The sequence below is a fragment of the Mustela lutreola genome, chromosome 8 (assembly GCF_030435805.1).
Source record: "Mustela lutreola isolate mMusLut2 chromosome 8, mMusLut2.pri, whole genome shotgun sequence".
Classification (NCBI taxonomy): domain Eukaryota; kingdom Metazoa; phylum Chordata; class Mammalia; order Carnivora; family Mustelidae; genus Mustela; species Mustela lutreola.
This window is the reverse complement of record NC_081297.1, coordinates 66,316,454-66,340,033: the sequence shown is the minus strand read 5'-3', so window position 1 is coordinate 66,340,033 and position 23,580 is coordinate 66,316,454. Positions and strand designations below refer to the sequence as shown.

The 23,580-nt window shown below is 38.1% G+C and overlaps 1 protein-coding gene across 3 annotated transcripts in view; it reads left to right on the top strand.

Moving 5' to 3' along the window:
- Window positions 1-19,888, top strand: part of C8H12orf54 (chromosome 8 C12orf54 homolog) — a 52,497-nt gene extending 32,609 nt beyond the window's left edge. For 2 of the 3 annotated variants that reach the window (XM_059183601.1, XM_059183602.1), the window contains exons 8-9: window positions 18,407-18,577; window positions 19,677-19,888. In XM_059183601.1, the coding sequence (XP_059039584.1) occupies window positions 18,407-18,500 (94 nt within the window). In that variant the 3' untranslated portion in view covers window positions 18,501-18,577; window positions 19,677-19,888. The remainder of the gene's footprint in view (window positions 1-18,406; window positions 18,578-19,676) is intronic. The other variant, XM_059183603.1, reaches the window with a different exon arrangement.
- Window positions 19,889-23,580: the final 3,692 nt, after the last annotated feature.

Here is a 23,580-nt window from a genome sequence, read left to right as displayed (position 1 = left end):
AAAAAAAAATTCATGAAAAAGGAATAAAAATTAGAAGGACTTTGAAGAAGGAAATTAATAAAAATTTGAAAGTACAGGGTCCCATCATTGGGAGATGTTGATTTCTTTAAAAAATACACACACACACACACACACACACACACACACACACACACACTAGGATTGGTTGACTGGGAAGATGGCAGAGTAGGAGAACCCTAAGCTCACTTTATTCAATGAATTCAACTATATTACACTCACATTAGCATAAATAACCCAGAAAATAAATCTGAAGACTGGCAAGACAAACTCCACAACTAAAAGTAGAGAAGAGGCCACATCAAAGAAGATATGAAGGGTTAAGACAGAGTTTGGGGTGACACAAACCATAACTGTCAAGATGGGGAGGGAGCTGGTGTTGCACAGAAGGGCAAAAACCACGAGGGAGCCAGGAATGGGGAGGATGAATCCCATAACATTTGCCTTTGAAAGCAAGAGGGGCAGAATTTCTTGAGTTCTCAAAAGCAGCAGGACTTAAAACCTAAAATTTTAAAAATCAGCCTTCTAGGCTCTGGGAGCGCCCAGAGGATGTTAGGAAGCTGAGTTCTTAAAGGGAGAGCATGACAAACAGTCTGTACAGATATAGTATAGAACCGTCAGTGTGAAAAATGCCAGGGCAGAAGGGAGGGAGAGCAATTTTTCGTCTCAGATCATGGCCCACAGAGACAGAGATCACATGGAAACCCCCTTCAGAAACAAAGGAGTTATTAGGCTCTGTTTCCCTCCCCCACTTCCCCTGCACAAACAGCCACCTGTGGGAACCAGTACACTGGTGTCAATACTGATTACCTAACTTGCTAGCACCAAGCCTCCTTAACCCCAAGCTTCAGCAGATCTAATTTCTGAGTCACACTACCATTAATCCCATCACTCCAGGACCCCTTCCCCAGGCCAGTGCAACACATCTCCCAATCTGTGCACTTTGAGGGGCCTCAGTTCCATTGACAGGGCATGTCTCATTTCACAAGCAGATCACCAGACATGTTAAAACATGCCCCTCCCCCCGACTCTTCTGGGAACCAAACACTGCCCGCAATAGATAAGTAGACTGAAGGAAAAAGAGGACAAGACTCAACAGCAGAGCATATGCAACACACATAGGAGATGTTCCCTGAAATTCCAAGCCCTGGGGAAATGGGACACTGCATTACAGAATACTCAGGTCCTCTTCTTCATAGAGCTATTATCATTAAGAGCAGGAGAAGTAGCTGACGTTCCTAACATAGGAACAGACACAAGGAGTTAGACAAAAGGAAACTAAGAAACAAATCCAAAATGAAAGAAGAGGACCAAACCACAGCAAGAGATCTAAACAGATGTAAGTTATATGCCTGATTAAAAAAAAAAAAATAGGGTAATGATCATAAAGCTACTCACTGGATTTGAAAAAAGAGTGAAGGACATCAATGAGACTCTTAGCAAAGATTTTTTTTAAAAAGAACCAATGAGAGATCAAGAAGACAATAAATGAAATTTAAAATACACTTAGCAGAATAAATAGCAGACTAGATGGAGCTGAGACACAAATTCATGACCTATAAGACAGAAGAGTGAAAATTAACCTAACTAAGCAAAAGAGAGGAAAGAAAATTATGCAAATTGAGAGTAGTCTTAGAGAAATCAGTGACTCCATCAAGCATAATAACATTCAGATTATAGGGAGCTCAGAAAAAGAAGGGAGAAAAAAGGGTAGAAATGTTTTGAAGAAAGCAGCTGAAAACTTCCCTAACCTGGGAAAGGAAACAGATATCTAGACCCCAGAAGCACAGAGACTCCCTGAAACATTCAATCCAAAGAGATCCACACCAAGACAAATGGTAATTAAAATGGCAAAAAGTAAGAGAATGGTTGAGTTTCATTCTTCTACATATAGCTGTCCAATTTTCCCAGCACCATTTATTGAAGAGACTGTCTTTTTTCCACTATGTATTTTTTCCTGTTTTGTCAAAGATTATTTGACCATAGAGTTGAGGGTCCATATCTGGGCTCTCTACTCTGTTCCACTGGTCTATGTGTCTGTTTTTATGCCAGTACCATGCTATTTTGGTGATCACAGCTTTGTAGTACAGCTTGAAATCAAATAACGAGATGCCCCCAGTTTTATTTTTGTTTTTCAACATTTCCTTAGCAATCTGGGGTCTCTTCTGATTCCATACAAATTTCTGGATTATTTGCTCCAGATCTTTGAAAAATACCGGTGGAATTTTGCTCAGAATGGCATTAAAAGTATAGATTGCTCTAGGCAGTATAGGCATTTTAACAATGTTTATTCCTCTGATCCAAGAGCATGGAATGGTCTTCCATCTTTTTGTGTCTTCTTCAATTTCTTTCATAAGTGTTCTGTAGTTCCTCGAGTATAGATCCTTTACCTCTTTGTAAAGATAAAAATATACCTTTACAGATACCTGTAAAGGTAAAGACACCTTTACCCAGGTATCTTACATTCTCTTACACCGTACACAAAGAAAAACTCAAAATGGTTAAAAAACCTCAACGTAAGACAGGAATCCATCAGAACCCTAGAGGAAAACATAGACAGTAACGTCTTCGATATCAGCCACAGCAACTTCTTTCAAGATATATCGCCAAAGGTAAAGGAAACAAAAGCGAAAATGAACTTTTGGGACTTTATCAAGATCAAAAGCTTCTGCACAGCAAAGGAAACAGTCAACAAAACAAAGAGGCAACCCACGGAATGGGAGAAGATATTTGCAAATGACAGTATAGACAAAAGGTTGATATCCAGGATCTATAAAGAACTTTTCAAACTCAACACACACAAAACAGATAATCATGTCAAAAAATGGGCAGACAACATGAACAGACACTTCTCCATTGATGACATACAAATGGCTATCAGACACATGAAAAAATGTTCATCATCATGAGCCATTAGGGAGATTCAAATTAAAACCACATTGAGATACCATCTTACACCAGTTAGAATGGCCAAAATCAGCAACACAGGAAACAACGTGTATTGGAGAGGATGTGGAGAAAGGGGAACCCTCCTACACTGTTGGTGGGAATGCAAGTTGGTGCAGCCACTTTGGAGAACAGTGTGGAGATTCCTCAAGAAATTAAAAATAGAACTTCCCTATGACCCTGCCATTGCACTACTGGGTTTTTACCCCAAAGATACAGATGTAGTGAAAAAAAGGGTCATCTGTACCCCAATGATTATAGCAGCAATGGCCACGGTTGCCAAACTGTGGAAAGAACCAAGATGCCCTTCAGCAGACGAATGGATAAGGAAGATGTGGTCCATATACATTATGGAGTATTACGCCTCCATCAGAAAGGATGAAAACCCAACTTTTGTATCAACATGGACGGAACTGGAAGAGATTATGCTGAGTGAAATAAGTCAAGGGGAGAAAGTCAATTATCATATGGTTTCACTTATTTGTGGAACATAACAAATAACAAGGAGGACATAGGGAGATGGAGAGGAGAAGGGAGATGAGGGAAATTGGAAGGGGAGATTAACCATGAGAGACTATGGACACAGATAAACAACCTGAGGGTTTTGAAGGGGCGGGGGGTGGGAGGTTGGGGGAGCCAGGTGGTGGGTATTAAGGAGGGCACATATTGCATGGAGCACTGTGTGTGGTGCATAAACAATGAATTCTGTTACACTGAAAAGAAATTAATTTAAAAAAGAAGAATAAAAATTAAAAACACAAAAGCAGTGAAATAAGTGCTTCTGTAAAAATCAGTCAAGGGATCCATAAAATAAAAGAATGTAAAATATGACACAATATACCTAAGATATGGTGGGGGAGGGACATAAAGAATGGGTTCAAACTTCCTTTTAAAATATTTTACTTAATTATTATTTATTTATTTATTTGAGAGAGAACAAGAAAACCCAAGCAGGGGGAGGGGCAGAAGCAGAGGGAGAAGCAACCTCTCCACTGAGCAGGGATCTCCTGTGAGGCTCAATCCCAGGACCCTGGGAGAATGGGTCCAAACTTAAGCAACCATCAACTTAATACAGATTTCTACATGCAAAAGATGTTATACAAAAATCTAATGGTAACCACAAATCAAAAACCAGTAATATATATGCAAGGAGTAAAGAGAAAGAAATCCAAGTATATCACTACAGAAAGCCAAAAAAAAAAAAAAAAAAAAAAAAAAGAAAGAAAGAAAGAAGGAAGGAAAGAAAGAAAGAAAACAAGAGAAGGATCAGAGTATATCTATAGAGACAACCACAAAATAAGTAACAAAATGGCAACAAATACATATCTATCAATAATTACATTGAAAGTAAATGGACTACATGCTCCAATGAAAAGACATACAAAGACAGAGTAGATTTAAAAAAAAAAAAAAATCATGTGCCTACAAGAGATTCATTTCAGATCAAAGACACCTGCAGATTAAAAGTAAGGGGATGGAGAAACATTTATCATGCAAATGGAAGTGAAAAGAAAGCCTAGGTAGCAACATTTACATCAGAGAAACTAGACTTTAAAATAAATACTATCTTCCCACCAACAATGTAAGGGGAATCCCTTTCTCCACATCTTCCCCAATACTTTTTTTTCCTGTTTTATTGATTTTTGCCATTCTAACTGGTGTAAGGTGGTATCTCCATGTGGTTTTGATTTGTATTTCCCTGATGGCTAATGAGGATGAACATTTTTTCGTGTGTCTGTTAGCCATTTGTATGTCTTCTCTGGAAAACTGTCTGTTCATGTCTTCTGCCCATTTCTTGACTAGGTTATTTATTTTTTGGGTGTTGGTTTCACTCATATGTAGAATACATGAATAGTGCAAAGGACCACAGGGGAAAGGACAGAAAACTGAATGGGAAAAAGTAAGAGAGACAAACCATGAGAGACTCTGGACTCTTGGAAACTGAGAGTTACAGAAGGGAGGAGGGTGATGGGTATTAAGGAGGGCGCGTGTTGTGATGAGCATGGGTGTTATATGCAACTAAAAAAATAACTGAACACTACATCAAAAACTAATGATGTACTATATGCTGGCTAACTGAACATAATAATAAATGAATGAATGAATAAATAAATAAATAAAGTCCTACATCAGAGGAAAAGTAAATAAAATAAAATAAAAAGGGGCAACTTATCCATTCATCCATTGAAGGGCATCTTGGTTCTTTCCACAGTTTGGGAACCATGGCCATTGCTGCTATAAACATTGGGGTACAGATGGCCCTTCTTTTTACTACATCTGTATCTTTGGGGGGAACCAGGTGGTGGGTATTAGAGAGGGCATGGATTGCATGGAGCACTGGGTGTGGTGCAAATACAATAAATACTGTTATGCTGAAAATAAATATTTTTAAAAAATTTTTTAAAAGGGGGCAACTTAATGGAAAAATAAGAAAAAATAAAAAATAATTAAAACAAAGACTGCAACAAGAGACAAAGAAGGACACTATATAATAAGAGAACAATCCAACAAGAAGATACAACAGTTGTAAATATTTAAACCCAACATGAGTGCTCTCAAATACATAAAACAGTTAATAACAAAGATAAAGGAAATAATAACAATACAATGATAGTAGGGGACTCTAACTCCCCACTTACATTGATGGACAGATCATCCAAACAGAACATCAGCAAGAACACAGTGGTTCTGATAACACACTGGACCAGATGTATTTAACAGACATATTCAGAACATTCCATTCAAAAACAGCAGGATCCGCATTCTTTTCAAGTACACAAGGAACAGTCTCCAGAACATACATCACAAATTAGGCCACAAAACAAGCCTCAACAAATTCAAAAAGATTAAAGTCTTACCATGCATCTTTTCTGACCACAATGCTATGAAACTAAAATCAATCACAAGAAAAAATCCGAAAAACCCTAAAAACATGGACGTTAAACAACATACTACCAAACAATGAATGGGTAAACCAAGAAATCAAAGAAGAAATCCAAAAATACATGGAAATAGATGAAAATGAAAACACAACAGTCCAAAACCTCTGGGATGAAGCAAAAGCAGTTCTAGTAGGGATGTTCATAGTAACACAGGCCTAACTCAAGAAGCAAGAAAATCTCAAATAAACAACCAAAACTTACACCTAAAGAAGTTAGAGCAAGAACAACAAAGAAAACCTAAAGCTAGCATATAAAAAGAAATAATAAAGATTAGAGGACAAATAAATGAGATAGAAACAAAAAACAAACAAATACAATAGAACAGATCAATGAAACCAGGAGCTGATTCTTTGAAAAGATCAACAAAGTTGATAGCTCTCTAGCCAGGCTCCTCAAAAAAAGAGGACCCAAATAAACAAAATCACTAATGAAAGAGGAGAAAAAATAACAAATACCACAGAAATACAAACAATTGTAAAAGAATATTATGGAAACCTATACACCAACAAAATGGACAACTTAGAAGAAATGGATAAATTCCTAGAAACACATAACCTGCCAAAACTAAAGCAGAACAAAATAAAAAGTATGAACAGACCAATTACCAGCAACAACACTGAATCAGTAATCCAAAAACTCCCCTAAAACAAAATTCTAGGAACAGACAGCTTCACAGGCAAATTCTATCAAATACTCAAAGAAGAGGTCTTCAATTATTCCAAAAAATAGGAGAGTAAGGAAAACTTCCAAAATCATTCCAAGAGGCAGGTATCACCCTGATACTGAAACCAGATGAAAACACCACACACAAAAAAAGAAAATACAGGCAAACATCCCTTGTGAATATAGATGCAAAAATCTTCAATAAAATATTAGCAAACTGATCCAACATGCACAAAAAAAAAAAATATATCATACACCATGATCCAATGGGATTTATTCCCAGGATGCAAGGTTGGTCCTTTCACAAAACAATCAATGTGATTTGTCACATCATAAGGAAGGATTAAAAAACATATTATCAATCCAACAGATGCAGAAAAAGCATTTGATGAAGGATAACATTCACTCATGATAAAAACCTTCTGCAAAGCAGGTCTAGAGGGAACATACCTCAACATAATAAAGTCTTTATATAAAAAACCCACAGTAATGTAGTACCCAATGGTGATTAAAACTGAGAGCTTTTCCCATAAGATTGGAACAAAACGAAAATATCCATTTTTACCACTTCTATTCAACATAGTACTAGATGTCCTAGCCACAGCAATTAAACATAAAAAAATAAAAGACATCCAGATTGCTAAAGAAGAATTAGAATTATCACTATTTGCAGATGACACGATACTATATAGAAAAAAACGTAAAGACTCCACCAAAATATAGTAGAACTGATACATGAATTCAGTAAAGTCTCAGGACATAAAATCAATGTACAAAAAATATGTTGCATTCCTATACACTAAAAATGAAGCAGCAGAAAGAGAAATTAAGAAAACAATCCCCTTTACAACTACACCAAAAACAATAAAATATCTAGGAAATAAACTTAACCAAAGAGGTGAAAATCCTGCACTCTGAAAACAATAAAACACTGATGAAATTCAAGATGACACAGAAACAAAAAGACATTCCATGCTCACGGGTTAGAAGAAAGGATATTGTTAAAATTCTACACATTTAATCTACACATTTAATGCAATGCCTATCAAAACGCCAGCAGCTTGAAACCAGGCAACGTGATGCTCCCCCCCAGTTTTTTTTTTTTTTTAAACATTTCCTTAGCAATTCGGTGTCTCTTCTTGATCTATACATAATTTAGGATTGTTTGCTCCAGCTCTTTGAAAAATGCGAGTGGAATTTTGATCGGAATGGCATTGAAAGTATAGAGTGCTCTAGGTTATATAGACACTTTAACAATGTTTATTCGTCCAATCCATGATCATGGAATAGTCTTCCATCTTTTTGTGTCTTCTTCAATTTCTTTCACGAGCGTTCTGTAGTTCTTTGAATACAGATCCTTTGCCTCTTTGGTTAGGTTTATTCCCAAGTATCTTATGGTTCTTGGTGCTATAGTAAATGAAATCGATTCTCTAATTTCCCTTTTTGTATTTTCATTGTTAGTATATAAGAAAACAACTGATTTCTGTACATTGACTTTGTATCCTGCCACATTACTGAATTGCTGTATGAGTTATAGTAGTTTGGGGGTGGAGTCTTTTGGGTTTTCCATATAAAGAATCATGTCATCTGTGAAGAGAAAGAGTATGACTTCTTCATTGCCAATTTGAATACATTTTATTTCTCTTTGTTGTCTGATTGCTGTTGCTAGGACTTCTAATACTATATTGAACAAGAGTGGTGAAAATGGGCATCCTTGTCGTGTTACTGATCTCAAAGGGAAGGCTGTCAGCTTTTCCCCATACAGGATAAGATTAGCTGTGGGTTTTTCATAGATTTTATGAAGTTGAGGAATGTTCCCTCTATCCCTATATTTTGAAGTGTTTTAATCAGAAACAGATGTTGTATCTTGTCAAATGCTTTTTCTGCATCAATTGAGAAGACCATGTGGTTCTTCTCCCTTCTATTATTGATTTGTTCTGTCATATTGATTGATTTGCAAATGTTGAACCACCCTTACATCCCATGGATAAATCCCACCTGGTCATGGTAGATAATCTTTTTAATGTACTCTTGGATCCTATTAGCTAGGATCTTGTTGAGAATCTTGGCACCCATATTAATCAGGGATATTGGTCAGAAATTATCCTTTTTGGTGGAGTCTTTGCCTGGTTTGGGGATCAGGGTAATGCTGGTTTCCTAATAAAAGTCTGCAAGTTTTCCTTCTTCTTCAATTTTTTGAAACAGTCTCCAAAGAATAGGTATTATTTCTTCTTTGAAAAGTTTAGTAGAATTCCCCAGGGAATTTGTCAGTTCCTGGGCTCTTGTTTTTTGGGAGGTTTTTGATCACTGCTTCAATCTCGCTACTAGGTATTGGTCTATTCAGGTTGTCAATTTCTTCCTGATTCAGTTTTGGAAGCTTATAGGTTTCTAGGAATGCATCAATTTCATCTAGGTTGCTTAACTTATTGGCATATAACTGTTGATAATTTCTGATTATTGATTTTATTTCCTTGGTGTTAGTCATGATCTCTCCCTTTTCATCCACAATTTTATTAATTTGGGTCCTCTCTCTTATCTTTTGGATTAGTTTAGCCAATGGTTTATTGATCTTATTGATTCTTTCAAAAAAGCAGCTTCTAGTTTTGTTGATGCGTTCTACTGTATCTCTAGTTTGTATCTCACTGATCTCTGCTCTGATCTTGATTATTTCCCTTCTTTTGTGTGGGGTTGGCTTAATTTGTTGTTGATTATCCAGTTCTTTAAGGTGTAAAGACAGCTGATGTAATCTGGATTTTTCAGTTTTTTTGAGGGTGGCTTGGATGGCTATGTATTTCCCCCTTAAGACTACTTTTGCTGTATCCCATAGGTTTTGGACTGAAGTTATTACAAAGCTGTGATCACCAGGACAGCATGGTACTGACACAAAAACAGATATATAGACCAGTGGAACAGAGTAGAGAGCCCATATATGGACCTTCAACTCTATTGTCAAATAATCTTCAACAAAGCAGAAAAAATATTCAGTGGAAAAAAGACAGTCTCTTCAATAAATGGTGCTGGGAAAATTGGACAGCTATGTGTAGAAGAATGAAACTCGACCATTCTCTTACACCTTACACAAAGATAAACTAGAAATGGATAAAAGACCTCAACATGAGGCAGGAATCCATCAGAATCCTAAAGGACAACATAGGCAGTAACGTATTCAATGTTGGCCACAGCAACTTCTTTCAAGATATGTCTCCAAAGGCAAAGGAAACAAAAGCAAAAATGAACTTTTGGGACTTCGTCAAGATCAAAGCTTCTGCAGAGCAAAGGAATCAGTGTACAAAACAAAGAGGCAACCCATGGAATGGAAGAAGATATTCGCAAATGACACTACAGACAAAGGGCTGAAAGATCTATAAAGATCTATAAAGAACTCCTCAAACTCGACACACAAAAAACAAATAATCATGTCAAAAAATGGGCAGAAGACATGAACAGCGACTTCTCCAAAGAAGACATACAAATGGCTAACAGACACATGAAAAAATCTTCATCACACTAGCTATCAGGGAGATTCAAATCAAAACCACCTTATACCGGTTAGAATGGCCAAAATGATCAAGACAGTAAACAACATGTGCTGGAGACGATGTGGAGAAAAGAGGAACCCTCTTAAACTGTTGGTGGGAATGCAAGATGGTGCAGCCACTTTGGAGAACAGTGTGGAGATTCCTCAAGAAATTAAAAATAGAGCTACCCTATGACCCTTCAATTGCACTCCTGAGTATTTACCCCAAAGATATAGATGTAGTGAAAAGAAGGGCCAAATGTAACCAAATGTTCCAAGCATCAATGGCCACAATCACCAAACTGTGCAAAGAGCCAAGATGCTCTTCAACAGATGAATGGATAAAGAAGATATGGTCCATATATACAATGGAATATTATGCCTCCATCAGTAAGGATGAATACCCAATTTTTGCATCAACATGGATGGGACTGGAAGAGATTATGCTGAGTGAAAAAATTCAAGCAGTGAAAGTCAATTATCATATGGTTTCACTTACTTGTGGAGCATAAGGAATAAACATGGAAGACATTAGGAGAGAGAAAGGAAAAGTGAATTGGGGGAAATTGGAGGGGGAGACAAACCATGAGAGACTGTGGACTCTGGAAAACAAACAGGGTTTTGGAGGGGAGGAGGATAGGGGGTTGGGTGAGCCTGGCAGTGGCTATTATGGAGGGCATGTACTGCATGGAGCACTGGGTGTGGTGCATAAACAATGAATTCTGGAACACTGAAATGAAATTTTAAAAAATTAAAAAATTTTTTAAAACTGCCAACAGCATTTTTCACAGAACTAGAACAAACAATCCTAATATTTGTGGAACCACAAAAGACCCCAAATAGCCAAAGCAACCTTGAAAAAGAAAATCAATGCTGGGAGCATAATAATTCCAGACTTCAAGTTAAATTACAAAGCTGTAGTAATCAAAACAGTATGGTACTGGAACAAAAATAGACACATAGGTAAATAGAATAGAAAACCTGGAAATAAACCCACAACTATATGAGCAATTAATCTTCAACAAAGGAGGAATGAATATACAATGGGAAAAAGACGGTCTCTTTAACAAATGGTGTTGGGAAAACTGGACAGCTATATGTAAAGGAATGAAACAGACCACTTTCTGTCAGCATACACAAAAATAAACTCAAAATGAATTAAAGACATATAGGGCACGTGGATGGCTCAGTCAGTTAAGCACCCAACTCTTTATTTCAGCTTAGGTCATGATCTCAGTGTTGTGAGATTGGGCCCACTTCAGGCTCCATGCTAAGGAGCCTGCTTAAGATTCTCTCTCCCCCTCTCCTTCTGCTTGCCCCCCCAAAAATGGAGTAAAGATCTAAATGTGAGACCTAAAACCACAAAAATCCTTGAAGAGAGCAAAGGCACTAACTTCTCTGACATTGGTCATAGCAACATTTTTCTAGATATGTATCCTGAGGCAAGGAAAATAAAAGCAAAAATAAACTATCATGACTACATCAAAATAAAAAGTTTCACTGCAATAAACATTGGGGTAAATTGGAAGGGGAGGTGAATCATGAGAGACTATGGACTCTGAAAAACAACCTGAGGGTTTTTAAGGGGCAGGGGGGTGGGAGGTTGGGGGAGCCAGGTGGTGGGTAATAAGGAGGGCACGTATTGCATGGAGCATTGGGCATGGTGCAAAAACAATGAATACTGTTATGCTGAAAAGAAATTTTTTTAAAAAATCGAGAAACAGTACTAACATAACAGGACTAACATAACAAAATTAAATAAATATTAAAAGTCTCTGCACAAAAAGGAAACAATAAAACTAAAAGGGAATTTACAGAATGAGAGAAGATATCTGCAAATGACATATCTGAAAGAGGGTTACTATCTAAAATATATACAGGACATACACAACTCAATATCCCAAAACCAAATAATCCAATTTAAAAATAGGCAGAAGACATGAACAGACATTTATTCAAAGAAGACATACAGATGCCTAACAGACACATGAAAAGATGCTCAACATCACTCATCATCAGGGAAATACAAATCAAAACTTTGATGAGTACAGCCCTTTACCTCTTTGGTTAGGTTTATTCCTAGGTATCTTAGGATTTTTGTTGCAACTGTTAATGGGATCGCTTCCTTAATTTTCTTTGTTCTGCCTCATTGTTAGTGTATAGAAATGCAACTGACTTCTGTGTATTGATTTTATAGCCTGAGACTTTGCTAAATTCCCATATCAGTTCTAGCAATTTTGGGGTGGAGTCTTTTAGGTTTTCTATATAGAATATCATGTAGTCCACAAAGAGTGAAAATTTTACTTTTACTCGGCCTACCTGGATGTCTTTTATCTCTTTTTGTTGTCTGATTGCTGAGGCTAGGACTTCCAGTACTATATTGAACAACAGTGGTGAGAGTGGACATCCCTGATGTGTTCTTAACCTTAGGGGAAAAGCTCTAAAGTTAACAACTCAAAAACAACAGATGTTGGCAAGGATGTGGAGAAAGGGAAATCTTCTTACACTCTTAGTGAGAATGCAAACTGGTTCAGCTACTCTGGAAAAAAGTATGGCGGTATCTCAAAAAGTTAAAAAATAGAGTTATCTAACACCCAGCAGTTGCAGTACTCAGTATTTATCCAAAGGAAAAAAAATGAATCAAAGAGTCGAATGAACACCAACGTTTATAGTAGCCATATCTACAATACCCAAAATATGGAAAGAGCTCAGATGTCTTTCACTAGATGAATGAATAAAGATGTGGTATACATAAATATAATAGATTATTACTCAGCCACCAAAAGAATGAAATATTGTTATTTGCAACCATGTGGACAGCACTAGAAGGTATGTGAAATAAGTTAGTTAAGTGAAAGGTATACTAGAAGGTATGTGAAATAAGTTAGTCAGAGAAAGATAAATACCATATGATTTAACTCATGTGGAATTTAAGAAACAAAACAGATAAACGGGGGAAAGGAAGGAAAAAATAAAACAAGATGAAAGCAGAGAGGGAGGCAAACTATGAGATACTTAACTATAAGAAACAAACTGAGGATTACTAGAGGGAAGGTGAGTAGGGGATGGGATAACAGGGTGATGGGCATTAAGGTGGGCACTTGAAGTAATGAGCACTGGGTGTTGTATGCCACAGAAGAATCATTAAATTCTACCTCTGAAACTAATAATACAGTATATGTTAATTAAATTGATTTCCTTTTTTACTTTTTTTATTTACTTTCAGCATAACAATATTATTTTTTCACCACACCCAGTGCTCCATGCAATCCGTGCCCTCTATAATACCCACCACCTGGTACCCCAACCTCCCACTCCCCCGCCACTTCAAACCCCTCAGATTGTTTTTCAGAGTCCATAGTCTCTCATGGTTCACCTCCCCTTCCTATTTCCCCCAACTCCCTTCTTCTTTCTAACTCCCCATGTCCTCCATGCTATTTGTTATGCTCCACAAATAAGTGAAACCATGTGATAATTGACTCTCTCTGCTTGACTTATTTCACTCAGCATAATCTCTTCCAGTCTCATCCATGTTGCTACAAAAGTTGGGTATTCGTCCTTTCTGATGGAGGCATAATACTCCATAGTGTATATGGACCACATCTTCCTTATCCATTCATCCATTGAAGGGCATCTTGGTTCTTTCCACAGTTTGGCGACCGTGGCCATTGCTGCTATAAACATTGGGGTACAAATGGCCCTTCTTTTTACGACATCTGTATCTTTGGGGTAAATACTCAGGAGTGCGATGGCAGGGTCATAGGGAAGTTCTGTTTTTAATTTCTTAAGGAATCGCCACACTGTTCTCCAAAGAGGCTGCATCAACTTGCATTCCCACCAACAGTGGAAAAGGGTCCCCCTTTCTCCACATCCCCTCCAACACATGTTGTTTCCTGTCTTGCTAATTTTTGCCATTCTAACTGGTGTAAGGTTATCTCAATGTGGCTTTAATTTGAATCTCCCTGATGGCTAGTGATGATGAACATAGTATTAGAAGTCCTAGAAACAGCAATCAGACAACAAAGAGAAATAAAAGGTATCCAAATTGGTAATGAAGAAGTCAAACTCTCTCTCTTTGCAGATGACATGATTCTTTATATGGAAAACCCAAAAGACTCCACCCCCAAGATACTAGAACTCATACAACAATTCAGCAACATGCCAGGATACAAAGTCAATGTGCAGAAATCAGTGGCTTTCTTATACACTAATAATGAAAATACAGAAAAAGAAATTAGAGAATCGATTCCATATACTATAGCACCAAGAACCATAAAATACCTGGGAATAAACCTAACCAAAGAGGTAAAGGATCTGTACTCACGGAACTACAGAACACTCATGAAAGAAACTGAAGAAGACACAAAAAGATGGAAGACCATTCCATGCTCTTGGATCAGAAGAATGAAAATTATTAAAATGTCTATACTGCCTAGAGAAATCTATACTTTTAATGCTATTCCGATCAAAATTCCACCGGTATTCTTCAAAGAGCTGAAGCAAATAATCCAAAAATTTGTATGGAATCAGAAGAGACCCTGAATCGCTAAAGAAATGTTGAAAAACAAAAATAAAACTAGGGACATCACGTTACCTGATTTCAAGCTGTACTACAAAGCTGTGATCACCAAGAAAGCATGGTACTGGCATAAAAACAAACATATAGACCAGTGGAACAGACTAGAGAGTCCAGATACTAAATTGACTATAAATTTAAAAAATTTTTTTAAAAACTACAATGAGATACCAACTCACAACTATCAGAATGGCTAAAATCAACAACACAAGTAACAACAGGTGTAGGCAAGGACGCAGAGAAAGAGGAAACCTCTTACATTGTTGGTGGGGATGCAAACTGGTGCAGCCACTCTGGAAAAAAGGAGAAGTTTCCTTAAAAAGCTAAAAATAGAACTACCCTACAATCCAGCAACTGCACTGGTAGATATTACCCAAAGGATATAAAAATACTGATTCAAAGTGGCACATGCTCCTGGTGTTTATAGCAGCTTTATCAACAATAGCCAAATTACAGAAAGAGCCCAAAATAGCCAAATTTCAGACAGCTGGCTATCGACTGGATTGGATAAAGACTGGATTGGATAAAGAAGATGTGGTACATATATACAATGGAATATTATTAACCCATCAAAAGAATAAAATCATGGGGGTGCTGGGTGGCTCAATGGATTAAAGCCTCTGCCTTTGGCACAGGTCATGATCCCCGGGTCCTGGGATCAAGCCCCACATCGGGCGCTCTGCTCAGCAGGGAGCCTGCTTCCCCTCCTCTCTGCCTGCCTCTCTGCCTACTTGTGATCTCTGTCAAATAAATATAAGTCTTTAAAAAAAAAAAGACTAAAAAAAAAAATAACATCTTGCAATTTTTAACAACATTGATAGAGCTAGAGAGTATAATACCAAGCAAAAGAAGTCAGAGAAAGACAAATACCATATGATTTCACTCGTATGGAATTTAAGAAACAAAACAAACAAGCAAAGGAAAAAAGAGAAAGAAAAACAAACCAAGAATCTGATTCTTAACTATAGGGGAAAAAAATGAAGGTTAGGGGTGCCTGGGTGGCTCAGTGGGTTAGGCTTCTGCCTTTAACTCAGGTCATGATCTCAGGGTCCTGGGATCGAGCCCCACTTCGGGATCTCTGCTCAGCACAGAGCCTACTTCCCCCTGCCCTCCACCTGCCTCTCTGCCTATTTGTGATCTTTCTCTGTCAAATAAATAAATAGAATCTTCTTAAAAAAACTTAAGGTTACCAGAGGGCAGGTAGATGGGGGAATGGGTGAAATAGGTGATGGGGATTAAAGACAACACTTATCATGATTAAAAAATGAAAAGTCTAGGAGTCAAAAAGATCAAGCAATAATACCAGAGATTTAACTTAGACATTAGGAATAACTTTCCAATTATGACAGCTAAGAAACAAGAGGAATACATAGTCAAGAAGGATTTCATCAGCATGTTCTTCAGAGGACTATAGATATTTTTTTAAAATAGACCTGTACCCCTGGGGATAAAAATATATGTTTATAAAAAATAAAAAATTTAAAAAAAAAACAAAAAACAGTTTGATATGTTTCAGATATGGTCCTTCATGAACCAGGAAATGAAAATGAACTTCCTCTCTGATCCCTGTTTGAAGCATTTGGTCCTTTTTCAGACAGCTGGCCATAAAGTTGGAAATAAAAACAATTCCTCTTAAAATGATAGGTCATTATACTTTAAACTGATCAGGGCTAAAACCATGAAAGGAATAACTGACAGGTAATCTCTTAATTACATATATTTTATTTTTTTTCCTTTGGAAAAGTTTTAATCTGTACCTTAAACATTTCGTTATCTAAATATTCTTTTTTTTTCATTTATTTATTTTCAGCATAACAGTATCATTTTTCACCACACTGAGTGCTCCATGCAATCTGTGCCCTCTATAATACCCACCACCTGGTACCCCGACCTCCCATGCCCCTGCCACTTCAAACCCCTCAGACTGTTTTTCAGAGTCGATAGTCTCTCATGATTCACCTCCCCTTCCAATTTACCCCAACCCCCTTCTCTCTAACTCCCCATGTCCTCCATGCTTTTTGTTATGCTCCACAAATAACTGAAACCATAAGATAATTGACTCTCTCTGCTTGACTTATTTCACTCAGCATAATCTCTTCCAGTCCTGTCCATGTTGCTACAAAAGTTGGGTATTCGTCCTTTCTGATGGAGGCATAATACTCCATAGTGTATATGGACCACATCTTCCTTATCCATTCATCCGTTGAAGGGCATCTTGGTTCTTTCCACAGTTTGGCAACCGTGGCCATTGCTGCTATAAACATTGGGGTACAGATGGCCCTTCTTTTCACTACATCTGTATCTTTGGTTTAAATACCCAGGAGTGCAATTGCAGGGTCATAGGGAAATTCTATTTTTAATTTCTTGAGGAATCTCCACACTGTTTTCCAAAGAGGCTGCACCAACTTGCATTCCCACCAACAGTGGAAGAGGGTTCCCCTTTCTCCACATCCTTTCCAACACATGTTGTTTCCTGTCTTGCTAATTTTTGCCATTCTAACTGGTGTAAGGTGATATCTAAATGTAGTTTTAATTTGAATCTCCCTAAGGGCTAATGATGATGAACATTTTTTCATGTGTCTGATAGCCATTTGTATGTCTTGATGGGAGAAGTGTCTGTTCATATCTTCTTCCCATTTTTTGATATGTTTGCCTGTTTCGTATGTGTTGAATTTGAGGAGTCTCTTCAATAAATGGTGCTGGGAAAACTGGACAGCTATATGTAGAAGAATGAAACTCGATCATTCTCTTACACCATACCCAAAGATCAACTCAAAATGGATAAAAGACCTCAACGTGAGACAGGAATCCATCAGAATCCTAGAGGAGAACATAGGCAGTAATCTCTTCGATATCAGCCACAGTAACTTCTTTCAAGATATGTCTCCAAAGGCAAAGGAAACAAAAGCAAAAATAAACTTTTGGGACTTCATCAAAATCAAAAGCTTCTGTACAGCAAAGGAAACAGTCAAAAAAACAAAGAGGCAACCCATGGAATGGGAGAAGATATTTGCAAATGACAGTACAGACAAGTGGTTGATATCCAGGATCTATAATGAACTCCTCAAACTCAACACACACAAAACAGACAATCATATCAAAAAATGGGCAGAAGATATGGACAGACACTTCTCCAATAAAGGCATAGGTGATGGGGTGATATAGGTGATATTTTAAATGTAATTATTGTAAACGTTTACATATGAGGAGCACTTTAGTTTTGTCAAAACCATATTCAGGGTGACTCGGTTGGTTGGGTATCCAACTTTTGATTTCAGCTCAGGTCATGATCTCAGGGTCATGGTATTAAGCTCTCTGCCCAGCTCTGTGCTTAGTGGAGTCTGCTTCTCTCCCTCTTCCTCTGCCCCTCCCCATACACCACCTCTCTCTTTCTCACTCTCTCGCTCTCTCTCAAATAAATAAATCTTTATAAACACATATTGGAACTAACATTTTACTTAATTTTAATATTCCTCTGAGGCAAGCATGAGTAATTGTCCTGACTTTCCTGTTGAAGACACAAGCTCTGATAAACTATGTCACTCCCTTTCCTAAGACCCAGAAAAGGCTATTTCCTGTGGGCCACATGATCATCAGAGATTTGCAAGTTCCAAAGCTAGAGATGCCTATTCTTGGTGGAATGTGATAATAAATCCTTAAGGACAGTGGAGGCCAGGGAAGAAAGGGGGGGAGGATGGGATCTTTCTTCGTCATATATTCACAACCTTCTCTTATTTGGTACAGAAGTGTTGGACCTCCAGATTCTGGGATGGCCCTAAATTTGAGAAGCACTGGAGAACAGCCATCGAAGATCCACCCCCACAACTTAAGAAGATAGTTCTCTGATCAATCAGCTTGCTACCCTGGACCCTAGCCCTACAATCAAGAAAGGAAGGCCTCTTCTGCTTCTGCCAGGTATTTTACCAATATGGCCTTTCCCATTAGCTCCATTCTTCCCATTCTTCTACAGACAGAAAACCAGGCCTAACGAGTCCTCACTCTAACATGGCAGAGCAGCACTAAACTGAGCAGGTGTGCTCTAATACATTGGACAAGGAGTAAGAGAGTGGAAGGCTGAGGGCAGGATCGAGCCACAGTTTCTTATTCTCTTTGATCAATACAAAGAGTCAGAATTTATCAGGTGTGGATGGTTCCTATATAGGGAAAAACATGGAGAGACAAGTATAGGATAAAGAGATGGAAATGTAGGAAATTTTTAAACCATACTAAGAAATGTCAGGCCCATTATTCCCTTCTAGAAAGTGCTCTGGACACTTTAATTACTTTGGGGGCTTAACTCAGACTCAAGAGTTAAACACAGTATGTCCATAATAGACTCTATTGTCAAGATTTTCATTAATAAAGTACTTGAGTGTGCTGCCATTGAGGGCTCAAAGGCACTGCTTGAGTGACATTTGAATATGACAAAGTTCCCTACTCTCTAGTTTCATCTGACGCCTAATATCATATAAAGAAAACTGTCTCAGATGCTCACCTGTGGCATATACTAAGTTAGCCACACTCTCTATTTGGCCTGACCTAGGACTTACTGGGAATTCCTTTCAAGACAGAGTCTGAGTGCTGGGTGATGAAGAAAAGCAGGCTCATCTGCATGTGTCTAAGTACAGTAACTGTGTACTTTCTTGACCAGCCCCCTTTCAAATACTTTATCCCATATTTATTCCCCATGTATTAGCAAAATTCACAAAATGTTCCAATATTTTGGCAAAAAGTTACAGCTTTCTTAAAGAATAGATATACTTACAAAACCTCTGTCATCATTCAAAATTTAATTTGGTTCAGAATTTAAGGCAGGGAGCTTCCTTTCTCTCAGTACAACATAGGAAGCAATGTAGGATACCAGAGTGAACACTACATAGAAAGAAGGTATACAACCAGCATATCTCCTCCCTTACTCAATGTTGGATATCCGGGGATAGGGTCATGATGGCAGTGCCACCTGCCTACTGAACCAAATTTCTTTTATTTTCATTCATGTGACTATGACATCTAGGGCACAACTTTGGTTGCCTGTAAAGGAGAAGTTATTAGGCAGACATCACCACTGCCCAGAAGAGAAAGTGATATTCATGGGCAGAGATGCCAGGATCTGTAACTGCACCTGGGAACTTGGAAATCGAATGATACACAAGCACATCACAACTGCCAAGCTAAGAAACCAGCAAACAAACAACTGATAAAAATAAATGTGATATAAAAGACATTTACTTTACTGATTCTCACTGGGTAGTGGAATATAGTGATTGGATGTTCGTTTGGTTCATAAAACAACAGATTAGGAAAAGATATGGTTATAAAGTCACAAACCCATTCTGACTTTGTCTAAGTTACTCTGCATTGTGGGCCTCAGTCTCCTTCCCTGTAAATAATGAGGTGTAACTGGAAAATACTGAAGGCTTCTTTCATTTTTATTATCCTGTGATCTAAATGTTCTCGGTCTACAAGTCCAACATACAGCTATTCTGCAGACTGTGAAATAGCCACCTCATCCAAAAATATTTCCTACAAGGAAGAAATATTTAGGATTCTATCAAAGATGGTGACCTTTAAACATAAAAATGTATATATTACATGACAGGGAAAGTAGAGCTTTTAATTCTTTCTTTTCTAGACAAAATATAATCAACTGAACATAACATACTAAAAACTATACAACACAGAATTTAACCCCAGGAGTGAAAATTAATCATAACACCAATAAAATAATAAGAAGAATTCATTATAGCAACAAAATATGTTTTTCAAAAATCCATTACCTTGTTTGATGTTGACTTGGTATTTGTTAAAATTTGATTTTTTTAAAGTAAGATCTACACCCAACATGGGGCTTGAAGTTAGAACCCCAAGATCATGAGTTGCATGCTCTACCAAGCCAGCCAGCCAAGTACCCCACAAATTTTGATTTTTTAATTAAGACTTTACAAAAGTGGGCACCTGGATGGCTCAGTGGGTTAAAGTCTCTGCCTTCAGGGGAACCTGGGTGGCTCAGTGGGTTAAGCCTCTGCCTTCAGCTTAGGTCATGATCTCGGGGTCCTGGGATCGAGCCCCACATCAGGCTCTCTGCTCGGCAAGGAGCCTGCCTCCCCCTCTTTCTCTGCCTGCCTCTCTGCCTACTTGAGATCTCTATCTAAAAAAAAAAAAAAAAAAAAAAAAAAAAGGAAAAAGAAAAAAACCCTTAAAAAAAAAAAGTCTCTGCCTTCAGCTGGGGTCATGATCTCAGAGTCTTGGAATAGAGTCCCACATCGGGTTTTCTGCTCGGCAGGGAGCCTTCTTCCCCCTCTCTCCACCTGCCTCTCTGCCTACTTGTGATCTCTCTCTCTCTCTCTGTCAAATAAATAAATAAAATCTTAAAAAAAAAAAGACTTTACAAAAGTAATGCAGTTTTTTCCACATGATAAAATGACCACATAATTTTGGGGTTGTACTGAAAACAAAACTACACAAGGATGCTTTCCATTTTCATGTTAATCCAACAGTATTAAAAACACTTTCAGTGGAGGCACCTGGGTGACTCAATCAGTTAAACTTCAACTCTTGATTTCAGCTGAAGTCATGATCTCAGGGTCCTGAGATTGAGGCCCATATCAGCCTCTGTGCTCTGTGAGGAGTCTGCTTGAGAATTTCTCTCCCTCTCCCTCTGTACCCTTCCCCAATTCTTGCTTTCTTTTAAATAAATAAATCTTTTTTTTTAATTTCAGTGGTTTTGCCAGTTCCAAAAACAGTTAAATATAAAATTCCAGTAAGAAATGTATAGCGGTTGACAGATAGCAAAATACATCTAGAATTGGCAAGAGTTCCAAAAAATAAAAAAGGTATTGATTGAGTTACCTTCAAAGTTTTACTTCTCAAAATCAAGAAAATAAGACAAGTGGATTGGAAGAAAATACAAATATTCATCAGATAAACCAAAACAAAGAACTCTTTAAAAATCAACAGTAAGGGAGGAGTCAAGATGGCGGAGAAGTAGCAGGCTGACACTACATCAGGTAGCAGGAGATCAGCTAGATAGCTTATCTAAAGATTGCAAACACCTACAAATCCAATGGGAGATGGAAGAGAAGAAGAACAGCAATTCTAGAAACAGAAAATCCACCACTTTCTGAAAGGACTGGCGGAGAAGTGAATCCAAAGAGACGGGAAGATAGACCGCAGAGGGAGGGGCCGGCTCCCAGCAAGTGGCGGAGCAATGAAGCATAAAATCAGGACTTTTAAAAGTCTCTTCCGCTGAGGGACATCGCTCCAGAGGCTAAAGGAGGGTGAAACCCACGCGGGGTCAGCATGGCCCCTGGTCCCACAGGGTCACAGAAGGATAGGGGGTGTATGAGTGTCACAGAGCTTACAGGTATTAGAACAGGGAAGCCGGCTACAGAGACAGAGTCCAGGAGTGAGCTCTCAGCTCGGGGTTACCTTGAATGGGTCGCAGGCTCGGTGAGCTTGGAGTGCGGCTGGAGGCCAGGGAGACGGGAGTAATCGGGCGCTATTCTCTGAGGGCGCACTGAGGAGTGGAGCCCTGAGCGCTCGGCTCCTCTGGGTGGAGACTGGGAGGCTGCCATTTTCATTCCTGTCCTCTGGAACTCTATGGAAAGCATTCAGGGAACAAAAGCTCCTGAAAGCAAACCCGAGTGGATTACTCAGCCTGGCCTCTGGTAAGGGCAGTGCAATTCCACCTGGGGCAAAGACACTTGAGAATCACTACAACAGGCCACTCCCCCAGAAGATGAACAAGAAATCCAGCCAGGACCAAGTTCACCTACCAAGGAGGGCAGGTTCAATACCAAGGAAAGCAGAAAAATTCCAGAGGAGGAGAAAGCAAAGTACAGAACTCATGGCTTTCTCCCCATGATTTTTTAGTCTTTTTAGTCTTGCAGTTAATTTTTTTCTTTTTTTTCTTTTTTTTTTTAAAGATTTTATTTATTTATTTATTTGTCAGAGAGAGAGCGAGCGAGAGCAAGCACAGGCAGACAGAGTGGAAGGCAGAGTCAGAGGGAGAAGCAGGCTCCCTGCGGAGCAAGGAGCCCGATGTAGGACTCGATCCCAGGACGCTGGGATCATGACCTGAGCCAAAGGCAGCTGCTTAACCAACTGAGGCACCCAGGCGTCCCGCAGTTAATTTTTTTTCAATCTTTTTTTTTCTTCTTCTGCTAAATTTTTTTTAATTTTTTTATTTTTTATAAACATATATTTTTATCCCCAGATACAAACGTAGTGATCCAAAGGGGCACATGCATCTGCTAAATTTTTTTAACTTTTACCCTTTTCTTTTGTAACGTTTTTTAACTAGTCTATTAGTATATATAGATTTTTTTCTTTTTTATATTTTTTCTTTATTTGTTTTCTTTTTTAATTGTTTCTTTTTTTTATTAACCTCTCTTATCCCCTATCTTGCCCCCCAAGATTTGGGGTCTCTTCTGATTTGGTTAAGGCATATATTCCTGGGGTCTTTGCCACTCTTTTAGTATTTTACTGGCTCCTTCATATACTCTTATCTGGACAAAATGACAAGGCAGAAAAATTCACCACAAAAAAAGAGAAAAAGAGACAGTACCAAAGGCTAGGGACCTAATCAATACAGACATTGGTAATATGTCAGATCTAGAGTTCAGAATGACAATTCTCAAGGTTCTAGCCGGGATCAAAAAAGGCATGAAAGATATTAGAGAAACCTTCTCAGGAGATTTAAAAGCCCTTTATGGAGAAATAAAAGAACTAAGATCTAACCAAGTTGAAATCAAAAAAGCTATTAATAAGGTGCAATCAAAAAGGAAGGCTCTTAATGCTAGGATAAATGAGGCAGAAGAAAGAATTAGTGATATAGAAGACCAAATGACAGAGAATAAAGAAGCTGAGCAAAAGAGGGACAAACAGCTACTGGACCACGAGGGGAGAATTTGAGAGAT